Source organism: Pogona vitticeps, chromosome 6, assembly GCF_051106095.1.
Source record: "Pogona vitticeps strain Pit_001003342236 chromosome 6, PviZW2.1, whole genome shotgun sequence".
In the NCBI taxonomy this organism is placed as follows: Eukaryota; Metazoa; Chordata; class Lepidosauria; order Squamata; family Agamidae; genus Pogona; species Pogona vitticeps.
This window is the reverse complement of record NC_135788.1, coordinates 99,096,307-99,115,391: the sequence shown is the minus strand read 5'-3', so window position 1 is coordinate 99,115,391 and position 19,085 is coordinate 99,096,307. Positions and strand designations below refer to the sequence as shown.

General features: G+C 42.6%; 1 protein-coding gene and 1 long non-coding RNA gene across 6 annotated transcripts in view; one reads left to right on the top strand and one right to left on the bottom strand.

Moving 5' to 3' along the window:
- PPP1R9B (protein phosphatase 1 regulatory subunit 9B) overlaps positions 1-10,997 on the top strand; it is a 94,565-nt gene extending 83,568 nt beyond the window's left edge. The window contains exon 10 of one of the 2 annotated variants that reach the window (XM_020794062.3): positions 7,107-10,997. In XM_020794062.3, the coding sequence (XP_020649721.3) occupies positions 7,107-7,127 (21 nt within the window). In that variant the 3' untranslated portion in view covers positions 7,128-10,997. Of the gene's footprint in view, positions 1-6,498 lie in introns of both variants that reach the window. The other variant, XM_020794061.3, reaches the window with a different exon arrangement.
- LOC140708456 (uncharacterized) overlaps positions 1-19,085 on the bottom strand; it is a 62,160-nt gene that overhangs the window by 23,537 nt on the left and 19,538 nt on the right. Inside the window, exon 4 of one of the 4 annotated variants that reach the window (XR_012088652.2) lies at positions 6,633-7,133. The exons of 2 other annotated variants lie outside the window; for them this stretch is intronic. This is a non-coding gene — a long non-coding RNA (uncharacterized LOC140708456). Of the gene's footprint in view, positions 1-6,632; positions 7,134-7,892; positions 9,052-19,085 lie in introns of those variants that run through there. One more of the 4 variants, XR_012088651.2, reaches the window with a different exon arrangement.

Below are 19,085 nucleotides of genomic sequence, written 5' to 3'. Positions count from 1 at the left end.
TGGTCCATGGACACCTGCTCCATCCCGTTACCTCCACAGGATCCCCATCCTCCGGTGAATCCAAGCCATCAACCCTGACACCGTTACAATACCGGGCTCGACACCGAGGTCCATCTGCACCAGACAAGATCCATGGACACTCAAATGCGCTCCTTCGATGTCAACGACTCTCGACATCGACGGATGTCCATGGACATGCCGCCTCCATCTATCTCTGGTCATAACAAGCAATACTATGAACTCCAGCCTCTCGACACCGAAGTCAATCAACAGTCGGTTGACTCCAGACACGACCTCAAATGCTCTGACCGTGGATCTCGACTGCAGACTCCATCGGTAGTACTCACTTCCCCAGAGTCTGACATTGTCAATACCAACTCACTGTCACCAGCAGATTTCCAGACTTATGCCCAACTTATGATTCGTATGGCTAAGTCCCTCGATCTCCAAGTCCACTGTCCATCAACAGAACCAGCTGATCATACGATCCAATCTCTAAGGACACAACTACTCCAGTACACATATCAGTGTTATCATCCCTCCTTAGCACTGCACAACCATCCTGGACAAAACCAGCCTCCTCCCATACGATGTCTAAACGGATCGATAATCTCTATAGAGTTCATGACCCAGGAGCCATTTTTCTCCAGAAACAACCTGCTCCAAATTCTATATTTGTCGAAGCCTCACAATCGCAATCTCAACACCGACAATCTCTCATACCACCAAATGAAGACAGTCGGTGAATAGACTGTATGGGCAGATGGCTCTACTCTTCTGCAGCCTTCACCATGAGAGTCACTAATTATCAAGGAGCCATGGGAGCTTTACCAACACTTAATTTGGGATAATATGTTCACTTTTGTTGAATCCCTACCACAGGATAAAAAGATACTAGCCCAAACTTTCCAGCAAGAAGGCCTTTCCATTGCAAAGCAACAGATGCTCTCTGCCCATCACACTGTAGATGCTACAGCGACGTCTATGGCCACTTCAGGAGCCCTACACCGTTTTTCCTGGTTCAGAACAGTCAGCCTAGCTGAAGACCCTCATGCACGTATCGAAGACCTTCAATGGGGTAGACCTCTTTCATGCTGAAACTGATGACATACTAGAAAACATACAGCTAGACGTTGGAGAGTCTACCCTTCCTACCAGCAACATCCTCAACAAAATCAATGGAAATGACCCTATAACTCTTACCAGAAGTTCAACAAGATCCTCCAAGACAAACATCTTACACTCCCTACTTCAAAAATCAAAGAGCCAACCCCCGGCAACAACCTAGCACTAGGTGAAATGACTGGAAACCCAAACACCATGTTTGATGCCCCTCTGACCGAGATCACAACCCAACCCACCAACCCTGCCCTTTGGAAAAACTTGTGTGGAAATCCAGCACCACAGATGTCTGGGTGCCGTCTATCATCAAAAATGGCTACCACATTAATCTCTTCAACATTCCTCTGGCAACACATGTCATCACTCCACCTGCACAACCTCTGCAAGAAGAGATAACAAATTTACTTCTCAAAGACGCCATACAACCCGCCTATCAAAACAACGGGTTTTTCTCTTGCTATTTCACCATCCCCAAAAAGGACGGGGGGCTTTGCCTTTTTTTAGATTTGAGACGGCTAAACGAATACATTGTTGCCACAAAATTCCGTATGGTTACCCTAGAATCTGTTCTTCCCTTACTTCGAAAGAACAACTGGTTCACCATCACAGACCTAAGGGATGCTTACTTTCATATTTCAATACATCCCCCACACAGAAAATTCCTCCGTTTTCAACTAGGATCGCAAGCTTACCAATTCAAAAGCCTCCCATTCGGCCTTGCAGAAGCTCCAAGAGTATTCGCCAATTTTATGGCACCGGTAGCCGCTTACCTCAGACTCCAAAAAATTCTCACCTTTCCATATATCGACAACTGGCTCCTAGTAGCATACTCCCGTCACAAAGCTTGACGAGACACCTATTTCACCCTCGCTGTCCTTCGTGATCTCGGTCTTACTGTCAGCGAACAGAAATCAAGTTTAAAACCTGCAAGAACTGTACACTCATAGATTCCATACGAGCCCACGCCTTTCTCCCTATGGACAAGAGACAAAATGTGATCACCTTGCTTAAGGGTTTCACCCCTCATGCCTTAATACCCGCTGTAACAGTACAACGGGTTCTGGGCACAGTGGCCTCTATGACATCAGTTGTACAACATGTACAACTAAAAATGAGATCTCTCCAATCCTGGTTTCTCGCCCTATTCGATCCATTAACAGACCCTGCTCACACTGTCCCAAGGGCCATTCCAGAGCTCACCTCCCAACCTCAATGGTGGCGTTTTTCTCCCAACCTGTCGGTGAGTGTTTCAACAACTGCGTCTGTGAATACAAGTCACTACCGACACCAGCAGCACGGGCTGGGGAGCTCATTGCACATCCCTCAAGATTCACGCCAAATGGTCTCACAGAGAGAAATTGCTCCACATAAAGAAATTGGACCTATTGGCATCATAAAAGCCAGTAGAGCTTTCGGGAACCTTCTTGTAGGCAAAATGATACAGAGTGCCACTGACAACACCACATAACACTCTGCCTCCGGGTAAGACAACTTATTAGTCACCCAGGATGTGATTCACAGAGGCCACGAAGAAGGACAGGTTGCCCACCTGTAATTGTAATTCTTCGAGTGGACCTCTGTGATTCACACATCCCACCCATCCTTCCCTCTCTCACGCCATTTTGCTTACTCTTAAGCAGCGGTTGACATAACTGAAAGGGGACGCTTGGTGCCAAGGTACATATACAAGGAGGAGGGGCTTATTGTAATGTGTTTATTGCTACTGCAGAAGCTCTAGAATCTTCTGATGAGGCTCTGCACAGGCGCAGATCACCCAGGGTATGAATCACAGAGGTCCATTCAAAGAACTACAATTACAGGTGGGTAACCTGTCATTTCCACATTGCATATACACTCACAGCAGCTCATATGGAATCCTATACTGGGCCCTTTGATCCTGCAACAGATCTCATAGTCAAATTTAAATATATATATATATATATATATATATATATATATATATATATATATATATATATATATATATATATATATATATATATTGCTGGTCTGTGGTGGATGCATGTTAGCATCCTGGATACTGCATCAGGCAATGGATTATGTCAGATTTGTTATGCCTTTGTGTGTGTGTGTGTGTGTGTGTGTTTGAATGCATCTGGGTTTCTCTGCTGGGGATATCAGATTGGAGAACAGTACAGAATATGGAATCCCTCACTATGAGAGATTTCCATCTAAGAGGCTCCTACACCTGGGTCGTCATCAGCTCCCCATGCAGGACACTATTGGCATAGTGGGAGCCTCTTAGATGGAAATCTCTCATAGTGAGGAAGGGTCATAATTGCACTGCTAGTTTCTAGGGTGTTCCTCCCCTTTGCTTGGCATCCTGTCCCTGTGGGTTTTGCCCATTTAAGGGCACTCACGTGTATGCATGCATCCTGGGATATGTATGGACTGAGCAGGAAGATGCTTCACTTCAAAATTTTAATAAGGTCACTTAGCTACCCTGACAGTCACACACAAACACACACCTTCCGCTGCCATTTGAATCATCAGAATTCATACTATGATCTCAGTTGCCTACATGTGTAGATTAGACCTGTGCCCTTAGCAGATCAGCACATAGACAGGTGGGAAGGACCACTGCAGAAAGATGCTTTGCATAGGTAAATAACTGTAGGTAACTGATATCAACAGGCTGAGCCATCCATGGCAAAAAGAGTTATTTACATCCTAAAATACAGCTCTTGTCAGTATGTCAGACTTTACAAAACATAACTGAGATGCAATTTTCATGACTGTTTTTGAAGTCAATACAGGGTGAAATTTCTCTAATTAATATAAGTGTTGCAGCCCATTCTTAGGAAAAGTACAAAATTCATTCCATTTCTGCAGGTGTTGTACTTTCATCTTGGCCCAAAGAACAGGATGAAGGCCTTATTTGTATTCTCCCCTGTGGTTTTCCTCTTCAAGCCATTATTTCACCATCATCATCACTCAACTATTTTTTTCTTGTCCTGTTTTCCATAGAGGATCTTGGCTAACTGTTCCTTATTCCATATTTACAACCTTGAAACTAGTAATCAGTTTCACAGAATTTTACACATATGCATGTGTAAATAGAATGAGCTTGGAACAGTTAATTGCTTTTGTATGAGATTTATTTTGAAGGGGAGATTGTGGTAGGTATCTTTAGACAGAAGTTGGTAGAAAGAAAAGCCTCACAACTTCCATCTGAGGGTGACTATCGTTAGGGCTGGCCTTACCATTACCTAAACTGAAACAGGTAACCCAGGCAGAAGATTCATAGGGGTGGTCAAAACCCAGCATTTTGCTTTCGCTGCACAAACCTGCACTCTGCAATGCATACACTCATCGCATACAGAACCAGTGGTGGTCTTGGCTTTCACATTCTGGCCATTCAGTACCTCTCAGTGCCGATTCAGTGTTTGTGACTGGTTTCTTCAGCAAGACCTGGCTGGGGGGGGGGGGGGCTCTCCCACTGTGCTCTGTCTGCAAGGATGCCTTACAGCCAGGTCTTTCTGCACAGCACTGGTTCTGTGCAAAGCAGGAGTGTATGGTGGGTGCAGTGACAATTCTGCTCCTTTTGCAGGGGCAGTGCATTACCTGGTCTGCCTTGGGCAGTAGGAGTCCTTATTCCATCCCATTTGTGGTTCTGGTTTCCATACAGTGTGAACTCTAACACAGAGGTGTAGATCTTGTAACTTTCCAGATGTTCTTGGATAGCGTTTCTATCAATTTCAGCTGGCATTGCAAATGGTTAATGATAGGTATTGTAGTCCAGAAATATTTGGAAAATCCACCCACATTGATTTACAGTGGGGTCTCGACTTACGAACGGCTCGACATACGAACGGCTCGACATACGAACGTTTCGACTTACGAACCGCTCTCATAGGACTATATGGACTCGACTTACGAACTTAGATTCGAGTTACGAACTCTTTTTTTCGCTTTTTTTTAAAGCTAAGTCATCTTAGGTTAAAAGAAAAAAAGAAATAATATCCCCCTCTAGTGGCAGAAGGCAGAATAGCAGCTTCCCATTAGTTTCTATGGACAAAAAGAGCAGATACGGATTAAATGGTTTTCAATGCATTCCTGTGGGAAATGCAGATTCGACTTAAGAACTTTTCGACCTGAGAACTGCCTTCCAATACGGATTAAGTTCGTAAGTCGAGACCCCACTGTACTTAAATGTGCAACTTTCTACATCTCAGACGCTTCAGGATAGTGACACTAGATGCAGGTGGGAAATATCTTACTGCCTCTACTAAGATACCCCACTTCTCCAGTCCAGTTTTTGAATCTTGCTTGCAGAGATCTCCAGGAAAACAGAATAGCAGATGGAGCCATGCTATCAAAAATATCTCATTATCTAGCCTTGGTGTAACCAAATGGGAGGTAGTTTCAAGAAGGCACTCTTTCCTGACCTGAGAGAAAGAAATTATGTGTAAGGAAGGAATGGCGTTCTCAGACTCGTTGGAAGCAGACTCTGGAAAATCATAGAGTATTCATAACATGATCAGACTATGAGTTTGCTTTGTGGTTGTTAATTGGAATCAGCGATTCAGCCCCAACATTTTCCATAATTCTGCACTTAGTTAGGGTACAGAGGCATATATGTGCATGCAAATCTGTTGCACTTAGTACACAGGAATCAATTTCATGTTCAACACATCTGATGAATTCTCAGTCACACCCACAGTAAACATTATTTATCATTGGGCAAAGTAGTGTGTGTACATAGACTTCTGTTGCTTCTGTGCTTCTCTGGACTAAGGCCACTAATAATAAGTTTCAGGGAATTTTAGACATAATGCACATATCTCCCATATACAGCTTAATATTATTTGTAAGAGCACTATTCTGGGATATGTTTTAAGCAGAAGTCTTCTTCCCTTCTTTTAGCCTCTGATTCAGTTTTAAATATTAGAAGAAGGAAAATCAGAAGTAGTTTCAGTAATCTGGATAAAGGTAGCCTTTAACAATCTGGTTCCCATGGGTTGTAGAAAATAAGCAGCTGTACGTGATGCTTTATATTTCATGTGTATATTTTGTACCAAACATTCTACAGAATGTGAAGCAGACACTGTCAGAAAAGAGAATGAAAATTACATGAAACAGTCCGGAAATATAAACTATTCAGAAGCCATCTTAATTAGATCTTACAGCTCATATCCATAGAAAAATACCTGTTGACCCCCTTTATTCAGACACACATGTACCATTTTTTTTTCTCCTCACAACTCTCTCCTTCACCATTCATATCCTGTTGCTGTTCATGGCAAAGTGGCACCCACATCTCCTTACCAACATCTACTGTCTCTCCCTACCCCATCCTGCTGTTATTCTGCCTGCAGATGCTCTTTTTACCCCTTTCTGTTGTGTGTTTTTCAGATCTCTGAACTGGAGGCGAAGCTGCAGACTTTGAAAAATTCGAACCCGACTTAAAAAGAGAGAGAGAACAGGAAAAAAACATATAAACCAACCAGAGCAATTAATTCTTCTTACTACTATTATTATTATTTGCAAGGGACATGTTTAGAATTTTCTCCCATGCACGCCCACTCTTGACTCTTTCCCCTGTCCTCTGCCTGATTCCCTTTTTTCCCACCAGGGAAGTAACACCCAAGACAGTCAGAAGAACTACTACAGCAGGGGTAGCTAATGGCTTTCCTCCTGTTGAGCATGGGGGGAAGAGAGAAAAACCTTGAACAATCAGGTGGGGTGGTAAATTCAGAGTGGGCTGCAGAGGCACAACCCAGTCTCTTCTGGAGGGTGATGAGTCGTTGTCAGTTTCTGTGTCCAGTGTGCGTCTTGTGTCAACTGACTGAACAGACTATGGAAGGTGGGGAGGTGAAAGTGCTGGTTCCATATGTCTGACCATTTGTGTCTTCTGTCACATCTGCCTGATGAGAACCTTGCACAGACCATTATGGATCGGGACTCAGATCTCATGGCACTTCACCTCTACGCGTTGTCTTCTTGGCCTTTCTGTTGTGCAGGTGACAAACTGGAACAGATGAGGACCTCTGCTGACAAGAAGTGATGCCAGTTATTTTCATGTCACTTCCTGAATCTTAATAATTTGGGGTTGGGATAGGGTGGGAGGGACTGTTGTCAGGCTTTGGAAATCAATGACCTTGCCCTTAATTTCCCACCCCACCACCATCCTTTGGACAATTTGGAATCCATTATTCTCTGTTTTGTGCAATGGTGGGAAATATGTCTGTGTTTAAAGGAGGGAGTCAGTGGGAGGTTTTGCTGGCCACCATCTTTAGGACTGAGAAGAGGCAATGGCCTCAAAACCACTGCTAGTTTTTGGAAAGACACTATGGCTGACTTTTACACCAGGAAAGGAATATCCATATTCTTTTTCCTCCTCCATGTATTTTTATTCACAAAGTCTTTGAAGATTTCTGGGAAACAGTAGCCAGAAGGTTTACAAACTGGATCCTTCCAAAGGAGTTGAACATTTAAGTCTAAGATCCAAGAGAAAACACATCAAGTTAACCACAGCAAGGAATTGAAGCCAGAGACTGGGGGTAAACATGGAACTGAACAAGGAAGAAAGACTAATTGAGCAGAGCAAGCCTCTCCACCTACTTGAGCAGACTACAGCATCTTGGTTTTGTGCCAGCAATTTTCCTTTTGACAAAGAACATGTGAAAAGCTCCCTCTCCTCCAAAGGTTTGGTGTGGGTCTGACTTGCAGCTGGCAGAAACAGAGCATAATAAAGAGATGAAGACAGGAAACAGTGAAAGATACTAGCAGAGGCTTGACCCTCAGAAGCAGAGTGCATGATGAATCAGTATCTTGGGTTGTTCTGTTGTAAGGGTTATTGCCTGGTATTTCTTTTTTAGGTGCTCAGCCTTCATTCCAGAACAAAATATCATACAGTACTAGGATGGATGGTCCCTTGTTTTGCCTCACCCCCACTGTATCACACTTCAGGAGGTTAAACTGCACAAGTCTACAGTATTTTAGTTTTGGAACACTGACTTGGCATTTATATTTGGCATGGAATTCCTTCCTGAAACAACACCAGGACATCAGAGCTATCCCTGTAGGTGGCTGCCCAGCCAACCTCTTAACGACTCTTATCACCCTTCCCCTCCTTCCCAGAATAGTTGATATGTTAAGTTGCAGGACCAAATTGGCTGGGGATCGCGCTGCATCTTCTTTCTGGGCCAATAGTTAAACTATGCTCAGTGCTGGCAGTGAATTCCAAAGCTCTTGCTGCCTAAGGTGTAGGAACATTTCAAGCATTCCTTCACCTTCCTTCTGACTTGTTTAATCAAATGGAAGGGAAATTCCATGACTGGTGTTCCCCAGACATACATGTTTATGCATCGTCAGCCAGGGACTGAAATGCTTGAATACTAAATAATTCAGGCTCAAGTCAAACATTATACCCGAAAGAGAGAAACAGAGGCAGGGGCACTAATTTACATTGCCATGGAATGTTGTCCCACAAAGGAGGTGTGATCCTTAAAATCCACTCCCTGCATGGCACCAGCTTTAAGAAACATTTCTCTGACAGCACTAGTAATGTGCTAGTACAGGGACTGGGGTTTCCATGGGCAAAGTGTAATGTTGAAATCAGGCTTTAGAGAACAAATTTCCTATAAAATATGAGCAACGTGCAGCTTTCAATTAAAATACATTGGAATGGTTTCTGTCCTTAGAGTTGGCCTGTCTGTCTATCCCTGTTGCCTTCTCAGATGGGGCTGTTCCTTTTAGTCACCACAGTCCATTACTTAGTTCAGAGTCTGTCTTGATTGCTCTGTCATTTGATCCAGGTAACACACAGCTGCAGTAGGATCCTGTATATAGGAGCTTTAAATTTTGTTGATGGGAGTAGATGGGTCTAGACATTCACTGGTCTTCTGTCAGAATTCTCTTCTGAATGCAGCTATTCCAGGTTTGTTTGTTTTTTAAAGCCAGGTACTGTAAATTAAATGCAAATCAGGTGAAACTTCAACCAACCAGGGAGCTATCTATTGCATCATCTACAATATATGTGATGGTTGTTTTGTTTTGTTTTTCCTGGCACTGCTGTTAGCTGTATACTCAAGCTGGTGTTGAGCATTTTCCAAGAGAAACAAAAGCAAAAGTGTATTTTGTATAATGATTGCTGGAAAAGGCACTTTTCCCCCCCTCAAAAAGAGCCAAACATATGCTATTTCAAAAGCCTGTAAATTATTGTTATTATTAGTATTATTATTATTATTTAAAGCAGTATTGTGTCAAGAGAGGATATACTTTGGGGTTTGATCCCTAAACTGGAATTTGTGACATGAATGGAAATATATATTGCCCTGCTCCCACATAATTTCTGCTATGAAGGTAAAATGGATATTGCCTAAATTCCATTCCTTTTGCCTTTTTCTTGTGGCACTTAATATTGGGTCCTGTTGACTTTTCCTTTGAAAATAAGAAGTGCCTGTTACTGTGATTCTGATAGTAACTAGATGTGAGTTTCAGGGCTTGTATAATATCAATGGATCTGGGGAAGAAATCAATGTAAATACTAGATCATTCCCCGTTTCTTCAGCCCTGACCCCTTGCCATCATAAGGAAATGCAGTGTCCTCAGGACAGAAATCATCCATTTTTCCTTCATAACTTAGCATTCTCTGTTGATTTTATCAGGTTTGGCTGACTGTAATAAGTTGAAAACTATCAAATCATTTTTCATTAATGGCATTGATGCAAAGGGAGCAAACTCAAGCCCTCTTGATGCAGCATACCTCTATGATCTGTTTTGTATCCCTGTAGCAGCCAAATGGTGATAAAACTGTGACCTACTTTACAGGGTCCATGTATGAGTGTCGTGGGGATTCTTATCCACATATCAAGATCTGTGAGCAGGGAGTTTGGATGTGGCAAACATTCTGGGTTCAATAACCCAAAATTAAAATGTGAGATGTTGTGTCTAAGACTTCTATTTATTTTACACCTGGGAGATCTATCTGGAAATGTGTATGTGTGCAAGGAACCAGTTACCATACTCTCCTGCACTGCAGCAGTCAAATTGTAGATGTGGTAACATATGTATCCTGAAACCCTCATTGGCAGGGAGAGGGGATAAACATTACACGCACGCGCGCACACACACACACACACACATGCACCTACTCACTTACAGGACGTGAATTACTGTGCTATGGGTTGTTAGCAGAGTTCTCAGAAGGCAACAACATCATTCAGAAAGGCTGAGGTGAGCGTTTGGATCACACTGCTCACTTCCTACAATTTACTGCTGTTATACCCACAGAATACAGAGCTTCCCAGCCATTACCAGCAGCCACAGGGGTAGGAGAAGCTGCAGATAACAATGTGAGAATTTGTTTCCCTCCAGAGGGCCATGAAGTGCGGCTTTAAAAGCAAAAAAAGCATGCCCATCTGCACATAACACCATCCCAGGTTACATGAACTGCTGGAGAGCTCAGTGGTTTAGGTATCTGACTGCCAAGCCGGAGGTTGGGATTTCGATTCCCCCACTGGGCCTCCCTGATGGTCTGAACTCAATGATCCATAAGATCCCTTCCAGCCCTGCGGTTCTGAGATTCTAAGGTTGCAGTGGACGAAATAGCTTTACTATACAGTTGGTGCAAGAGATGTATAGATAAACAGGAACTCGGTGCCAGGTTAGATGATAGAAAAAGAATTATATGCAGGAGATGATAAGTACTGTTCTGAAAAACAAAAGTGTTTTACAAAGAAATCATCTTAAAGCTTAATTTAATCTCCTTTACACAGATATAAATGTGTATGTATATAATATATATATATCTCTGTATGTATGTACGTATGTATGTATTGTTCCTGGTTTTGTATTCCAATTGTCCTATCATCCAATCATATCAGATAAACTGCAGGTCTTTGTTTCCACCCTGTTCAGTTATTCAAATATTGCTCTTTTCTACTACAGAGAAGGCACTTGCATGGATACCCAATGCTGCCATTGTTTAAGGTATTCCATGACCCTTACAGGAGGGCAAGGAGGAAAATTTGTATTCATAGGTAGACAAGATATAATCAATTGGTGGTGATTCCAATATAAAGTCCTCTTCATGGTGATGTTGACCTTCTTTTTTATATAAACAAACTTAGTCATCACCAAAAGTTAGGTAGACCAATGGAAAAGAGGTGTTAAGTGTGCTTATTTTGTTTTAAAGTTCATACACCTTTGTGACTGGTGGACAGTGTCACATGCTGCAATACATCACCGATTTCTTTGGGCAAAGGGATTTTTCCCCCAAGTGTTCACACACACCCTCCCTGTAATAACCTGCTTTTGTGTTGATTTTACTTTCTCATGTGGCAAAGCTGTCATGGGAGGATCAAGACAGATTAAAGAAGCATGAAGTGAAAGGGAAAGTGATTCTAGCTGAAGCACCTTAAGAGAAGAATAGACAGCTGCCTTCATGTATTCCAGCATGACACATTTTAAATACTTCTGTTTCAACTCTCTATATGAAGATGACACCATACGAGTAAAGCATTACATATTCAGTCATGAACCAGCCAGGAAACAGTGGCACAAGTCTGTTTAGACAAATATCAAGTTCCTTTGATTCTAATTCTTTTGGTAAAGCTTTCTATTGAAATCCCATTGAATTTGGGGTCAATTTTCATGCTACATTAAGCATGTAGATCATATTTTCCCTCTAAAGTGGAAGCATCCATGGACAGACCAGCATTTACACAAAGAGACATTTGAACTTGCCACCTCAATTTATTTAAAAATCTGTTTGTTTTCTAAGCATGGCACCAATGGAAATACTTCCCCCTTTTTCAACCATGTGGGTGAATTTTTGAATTAAAAAAATCAGATAGGGGAAGAGTTTTAAATCTCTACCACCCATCCACTGCAATGTGTGCTGGCTTTAAAATCCACGTGTTTTGTGTGGCTTGCACTCTTCTAGCTGTAAAGATGTCAGCTGAAAGTACCATAGCAATTTACTGAAGTAGTAGTATCCTTTTCATAATAGTAAAAAATTAGGAAAACATTTTCTTAACGGCTGTGGCAAGAGTTTGCATGATGCCGTGCCATTCATTATTTGTAAACTAATTATCAAGTTGCGGCACAAGGATTTCAGACACGAATTCAAACAACATAAAAGCCTTTCACAAGGCACAAAGTTCTACTTTTACTGAGCATGCTGAGCATGGGATTCTGGGATTTGTAGTAAAAAAGCTTATTCAACTTTTGGTACAAGCATGATCATATTCCTTCACATAGTAGCACATTATAGAGATTTCAAGGTAAGTGAGACACCCTGAAGGAAAGAAGTGGGTTGAAATTTGAAATATTTTACCATAATTGCTTACATTTCAAGGTGTGTATTGACTAGCAAGGGGCAAATTCTGTGTGTCTGCTAATTTAAATATTTTGAAATTTCAGTAGGTTTTGATCAAAAGTGAACTTAACTGAGATTCTCATGTGTCTTTCAGTTTTGTTCAAATCTGGCAATTTTGCTTTCCTCCCACATTCAGATGTTTTCAGGTTTTGTCAGGATTTGAGTAATGAATTAAAGTAATATTTTCTTCTAATGTTCACCTCTAATGTTCACCAATCTGATGCCTTGTGCATACTGTTGGCTGTTCAGTGTCAGTGGAGGGTAAGAAATGTATGTCTCTTATATAGGAGACACATTTTTGAGTGGGCCAGAAACCACTGGTATCAGACCCCCTCTATGAAAGAATACAAGTTTTCTGTCTGCCTCACCTCCCACAATTTGGTGTGTGCATATCAAGATCCTTGGGGTTCAACTCTAGAATACAGCTGTACCTGTGTACAGACAGAGGATGTGCATATACTTGATAGAGCGGCAGATGCATATCCCTCCAGGAAAAGTTACTCAGAGTATAGGCAAGTAGGTGGGTGAAATCAATCTTGGTATCCGGTATGGATGAACTGTGCTCTGGGCTTATCCTAATATGAAAACAGATAGAGGCTATTGATCCACTTAAGAGGACAGCAGATTCAGCTGCTGAGTGCCAACTAAGAAAGAATTCAGATGTGAACACAGATAGATAGCCATTAAGTTTCTTGTGCTTATGTGCCATCAAGTCAGAACCGACTTCTAATTACAGTATCTTAATAAGGATTTGAAGGTAAGTGAGATATTTAAGAAGTACTGTAGTTTTACCAGTTTCACACACCCCATGAGCTTCCTTGGCTGAGGAGGCATTTGAACTCAGTCCTGCTAAAACCTAGGCCATCACTATCCACTACACCACACTGGTTATCCCAACAATCAAGTTAACTAGTGGTAAATAATATGGAACCACAATATACATGTTGTGCAGACAGTTGCTCTGAGCCAAAGAATCCAATCAGCTCTGCAGAAATGGACTCTTATATTTAGAGATGGGCATAAACTCCCCTTCACAGATTGCTGCCTTTTCGTGGTGAAGGGGCTTGAGTAATTCAGAGGAGCTAGGGACACCCAAGACAGACAGGTCATAGTGGAGAATTCTGACTAAACGTGATCCACCTGGAGCAAGAACTGGCAAGCCACTTCAGTATCTTTGCCAAGAAAACTCAATGGACAGAAACAAAAGGCTAAAAGATATGATGCTGGAAGATGAGCCCCTCAGGTCAGAAGGCGTCCAACAATTGACTAACGAAGAGTGGAGGAAAAGTACAAGTAGCTCCAGAGCTAATGAAATGGTTGGGCCAAAGCCGAAAGGACACTCAGCTGCAGACATGCCTGGAAGTGAAAGGAAACTCTGATGCTGCAAAGTACTGCATAGGAACCTGAAATGTAAGATCTATGAACATGCTGAAGAGGCTGAAACTGACCAATTTTATGAAGACTTACAACACCTTCTAGAACTGACACTAAAGAAAGATGTTCTTATTATAGGGGACTGGAACGCTAAAGTAGGGAGTCAAGAGATAAAAGGAAAAACAGGTGAGTTTGGCCTTGGAGTACAAAGTGAAGCAGGGCAAAGGCTAATAGAGTTTTGTCAAGAGAACAAGCTGGTCATCACAAACACTCTTTTTCAACAACATAAGAGGTGACTCTACACATGGACATCACCAGATGAGCAATATCGAAATCGGATTGATTATATTCTCTGCAGCCAAAGATGGAGAAGCTCTATACAATCAGCAAAAACAAGACCTGGAGCTGATTGTGGCTCTGATCATCAGCTTCTTATAGCAAAACTCAAGCCTAAACTGAAGAAAGTAGGAAAAACCACGGGGCTAGTCAGATATAATCTAAAGCACATCCCTTACGAGTACACAGTAGAAGTGAAGAACAGATTTCAGGAACTCGATTTGGTGGACAGAGTGCCTGAAAAACTATGGATGGAGGCTCGTAACATTGTACAGGAGGCAGCCACAAAAACCATCCCAAAGAAAAGGAAATGGAAGAAAGCAAAGTGGCTGTCCAACGGGGCCTTACAAATAGCAGAGAAGAAAAGGGAAACAAAATGCAAGGGAGGTAGCAGACTTCCATAGAATAGCAAGGAGAGACAAGAGGGCCTTCTTAAATGAACACTGCAAAGAAATAGAGGAAAATAATAGAAAGGGAAAAACCAGAGATCTGTTCAAGAAAATTGGAGATATTAAAGGAACATTTTGTGCAAAGATGGACATGATAATTGAAAAAAAATAGTAGCCAGATATCCTGGAGAATGAAGTCAAGTGGGCCTTAGAAAGCATGGCTAACAACAAGGTCAGAGGAGGTGATGGCATTCCAGTGGAACTATTTAAAATCTTAAAAGTTGACACTGTTAAGGTGCTACACTCAATATGCCAGCAAGTTTGGAAAACTCAGCAGCGGCCAGAGGATTGGAAAAGGTCAGTCTACATCCCAATCCCAAAGAAGGGCAGTGCCAAAGAATGCTCCAGCTACCGTACAATTACACTCATTTCACACGCTAGCAAGGTTAGGCTCAAAATCCTCTAAGGTAGGCTTCAGCAGTATGTGGACCAAGAACTCCCAGAAGTAGAAGCTGGATTTCGAAGAGGCAGAGGAACTAGAGACTACATTGCTAACATGCGCTGGTTTATGGAGAAAGCCAGAGAGTTTCAGAAAAACATCTACTTCTACTTCATTGACTTCGCAAAAGCCTTTGACTGTGTGGACCGCAGCAAACTATGGCAAGTTCTTAAAGAAATGAGAGTGCCTGACTACCTTATATATCTCCTGAGAAATCTATATGTGGGACAGGAAGCAACATTTATAACTGAATATGGAGAAAATGATTGGTTCAAAATTGGGAAAGGAGTATGACAAGGCTATATATTGTCTCCCTGATTATTTAACTTATATGCAGAATACATCATGCGAAAGGCTGGACTGGAGGACTCCCAAGCCAGAATTAAGATTGCTGGAAGAAATATCAACGTTAAATATGCAGATGATACCACTCTGATGGCAAAAAGTGAGGAGGAATTAAAGAACGCAAAAAATGGTCTGAAGCTCAACATCAAAAAAACTAAGATCATGGCCACTGGTCCCATCACGTCCTGGCAAACAGAAGGGGAAGATATAGAGGCAGTGACAGGTTTTACTTTCTTGGGCTCCATGATCACTGCATATGGTGACAGCAGCCACAAAATTGAAAGATGTATGCTTCTTTGGAGGAAAGCGGTGACAAATCTAGACAGCATCTTAAAAAGCAAAGACATCACCTTGTCGACAAAGGTCCACATAGTCAAACCTATGGTTTTTCCAGTAGCGATGTATGGAAGTGAGAGCAGGACCATAAAGAAGGCTGGCCGCCAAAGAATTGATGCTTTTGAATTGTGGTGCTGGATGAGACTTCAAAGTCCCCTGGACTACAAGGAGATGAAACCTATCCATTTTGAAGGAAATCAGCGCTGAGTGCTCACTGGAAGGCCAGATCCTGAAACTGAGGCTCCAATACTTTGGCCATCTCATGAGAAGAGAAGACTCTCTGGAAAAGACCCTGATGTTGGGGAAGTGTGAAGGCAAGAGGAGAAGGGGACGACAGAAGATGAAATGGTTGGACAGTGTAATCAAAGCTACCAACAAGAATTTGGGAGGCAGTGCAAGGCAGGAACGCCTGGCGTGCTCTGGTCCATGGGGTCACGAAGAGTCGGACATGACTTAATGACTAAACAACAACAACAACAAAAAAACTGCTGGTTTGGCAGTGTCAGTTTGGCCAACAGCCCAACAAGATATTTTGTGGTTTGTTGGCCTTCCCCCTTCAGTGGGCACCCGCTCAGAGGCATCACCCAGAGGAGGCAAAGCAGAGAAGCCACAGTGCTGCCTCTGGGTGCCCACCAGGGAAGGGGGCAAGGTGCCAAATCGCAGAACACCTGTTGAGCTATTGGCCAAAGTGGCACAAATTATCAATTCAGCATTTCCCCCCTTCTTTAGTTATATTGTAGCTACCATTTGATTGGCTTAGGTCCAAGAGAGTTGAAGGACAGTAATACCCGATATGAGCCTTCTTGCCTTTTAAGATCTTTTGGAGAGTTCCTTCATTCAGTTCCACTATTGAGCGTGTTTACTTTATTAGGCTACTTTCAGAAGCTCACTTGATTGGCAGCTGAACCAGGAAGAACAGCTGGTGATAGCTGCCACGTCTCTCCTGCCTCCAAGCATCTGCCACTTCAGCTGGTTTTCCTACTCTGCCTAACAGTAGGGTTGGCCAGGATTTGTGGAGAAGAGAAGGCAGAGAAATGTGAAAGGACCCATCACCAGTTGCTTCATATACAAGCCTTTCTTCAAGCCCATGTTTGTGATTATGTGGCTGCTGGAAGTGAATGAGAGTGCCTGTAATCTTTCAGTCAAGAATAATTGTTACCTCTTCAAAACCAGGTGGGGGGAGATGATGCTAACTAGAGGTTTAAGAGAACTGGGAACACTTAATAAACCTTCTGATTTATGCAGGAGATCTAAGTATCTGAAAGACTTTGTCTATGTTGTCATCTACAACAGTCCTATAAGGTAGGTCAGTATTGCCACTCTCATATTGCAGAGGAGGATTGTGAAGACTGAGCTGAGTGAGAACTTTTTACTTACACATTCAGACCGACTGGTAAGCAAAGCTCTTTACATATTTAAAAAGGAAAAGAAAACAAAAATAAAAAAAATGAACATTGCTGAAAACTGCACATAATAAAACCAGCAGCAGAGAACAAAAATACGGCAGCATGTAAAGAAGTCAAAACAGAAGAGAGCTTGCAGTATGATATCAGCCCCAAAAGTTCTTAAATGTCTCGAACCTGACAAATGTTTTAAAGCAGGGATGAGGTAGGGAACTTTAATAAAAAGCTAAATTGAGAGGTCAGGAAGTACATGCTAGGAGTGGGTGTGACCAGTGCCCAAAGTGCCTGGAGCCGCTATTGGCATCGATGCCACCTTTCTCTCACACATACACATACACAAAGCCAAATACAACTGCAGAAGGAAAGGGGAGGGCAAAGCCCCAAATCAGACTTGACGGCAGTGGGAGTTTGTAAGGTGAAGGCATAGTGGGAAATGATAGGAAGAGCTGGATCAAAAGAAGGTGTTCATGTACAAACATAAGCACACATGCATATTTGTATACAGAGAGGGACACACGGAAGCAAACAAAAATTCAGATAGACCAGTGGTTCCCAACCTCGGGTAACTCTAGTGTTTTTAGACTGCAACTCCCAGAAGCCTTCACCACTAGCGGGAGTGGATGGGATTTCTGGCAGTTGCAATCCAAGAACATATGGGTTATGCAAGGTTGGGAACCACTGATATAGGCACCTCAGAGCTATTGCATCAAACATTGCCTTATGCTCCATTCACTCCACAATTCAGTTCAGGAGGGGAAAAAATACAGATGGGCCTCAAATTAGAAATATTTATTTGGGCTGCTGTTTCTCCTGGGGTTGATTTCAGTCAGGTTTATTCTCACAAATGCATTCTCTCTCTTTTTTTTTTTCTTTCTCGCTTCTCTCCCCGGCCTTTCAAATACTCTCTCACAGTTTCTCCACCCTCATAATTATATTCTATATGAGGCCAGGAATTTGGCACAAGGAGAAGGAGGCCTGATCCACCACCTCAAGAAAGGAGGCTTGGGTTTCTCACTGGGAGAAAGGAGGCCTAGACATGAAACAGATATACAGAAACAAACTGACTGGCTGAGGAGAACTGGATCTTAGTCAGTACCTCATTTGCTCTGAGGGACCAATGGCAGAACCTCCACTGTCCCTTAAGCAATTGAATTAGCTAGGAATCATCGCCAATCTCTTCCCACATTCCCCATTCAAGAAGGAGTTAAGAGGAGCTGGAGCTAAATGTTCAAAGGCTCTCCTGAGTACTCCTTGAAGCTATGGTTCAGGTGGTAGGCGCTCTCTGGCCTCCTCTTCCCTCATTGCGGTTGTGGAACTGTGGAGAGTATGTTGGCCCTTGGGTGAGAAATTCAAGGGCTGCATGGAGAGAGACAGCAAGCCACATTCAACCCACTGACCAGAGGCTTCCCACCTGTATTTTCAGAGAAGGCAGGCAGGTGTAGGTTAGTCGAATCTAGTTTTTTTTTTCCATAGTATCTAGAATGCCCCCTAAAGTAGAGCCAGGTGCAAAAGAATATATGAGGAGATGAGATAGGTAGATTGCTACCACCCATCTCATGGATAACATAAATACTATATAATCATTTGTGCATTGTGATTGTGCATTTGTGTGTTGTCTCTAATGTGTATTTGGGTTTGTGGATTGTGTATTTGTTTGTTGAAGAGGTTATGTAGGCCACTGACGCCTGATATATGCAAGCATCCTCCTATCCCACTTATCTAAATGCAGTCCAGCAACAAAAGGGCTGGGAATATAGAGGTCGGCTTCTCAGGCCCACACCAGTGGGAAGGCCTGAGAGGATTCCTGGTCATAGGCAGCTTGTGTGTGGTGAGCCATCTGGGTAGGCCTTGACACTGTAACTCTTTGGATGCCTTTGAGGAGTTGTAGTCCAAAAAAGGAGCTTTTCCAAGCTCAGGAAGGAGAATCTTGAAGT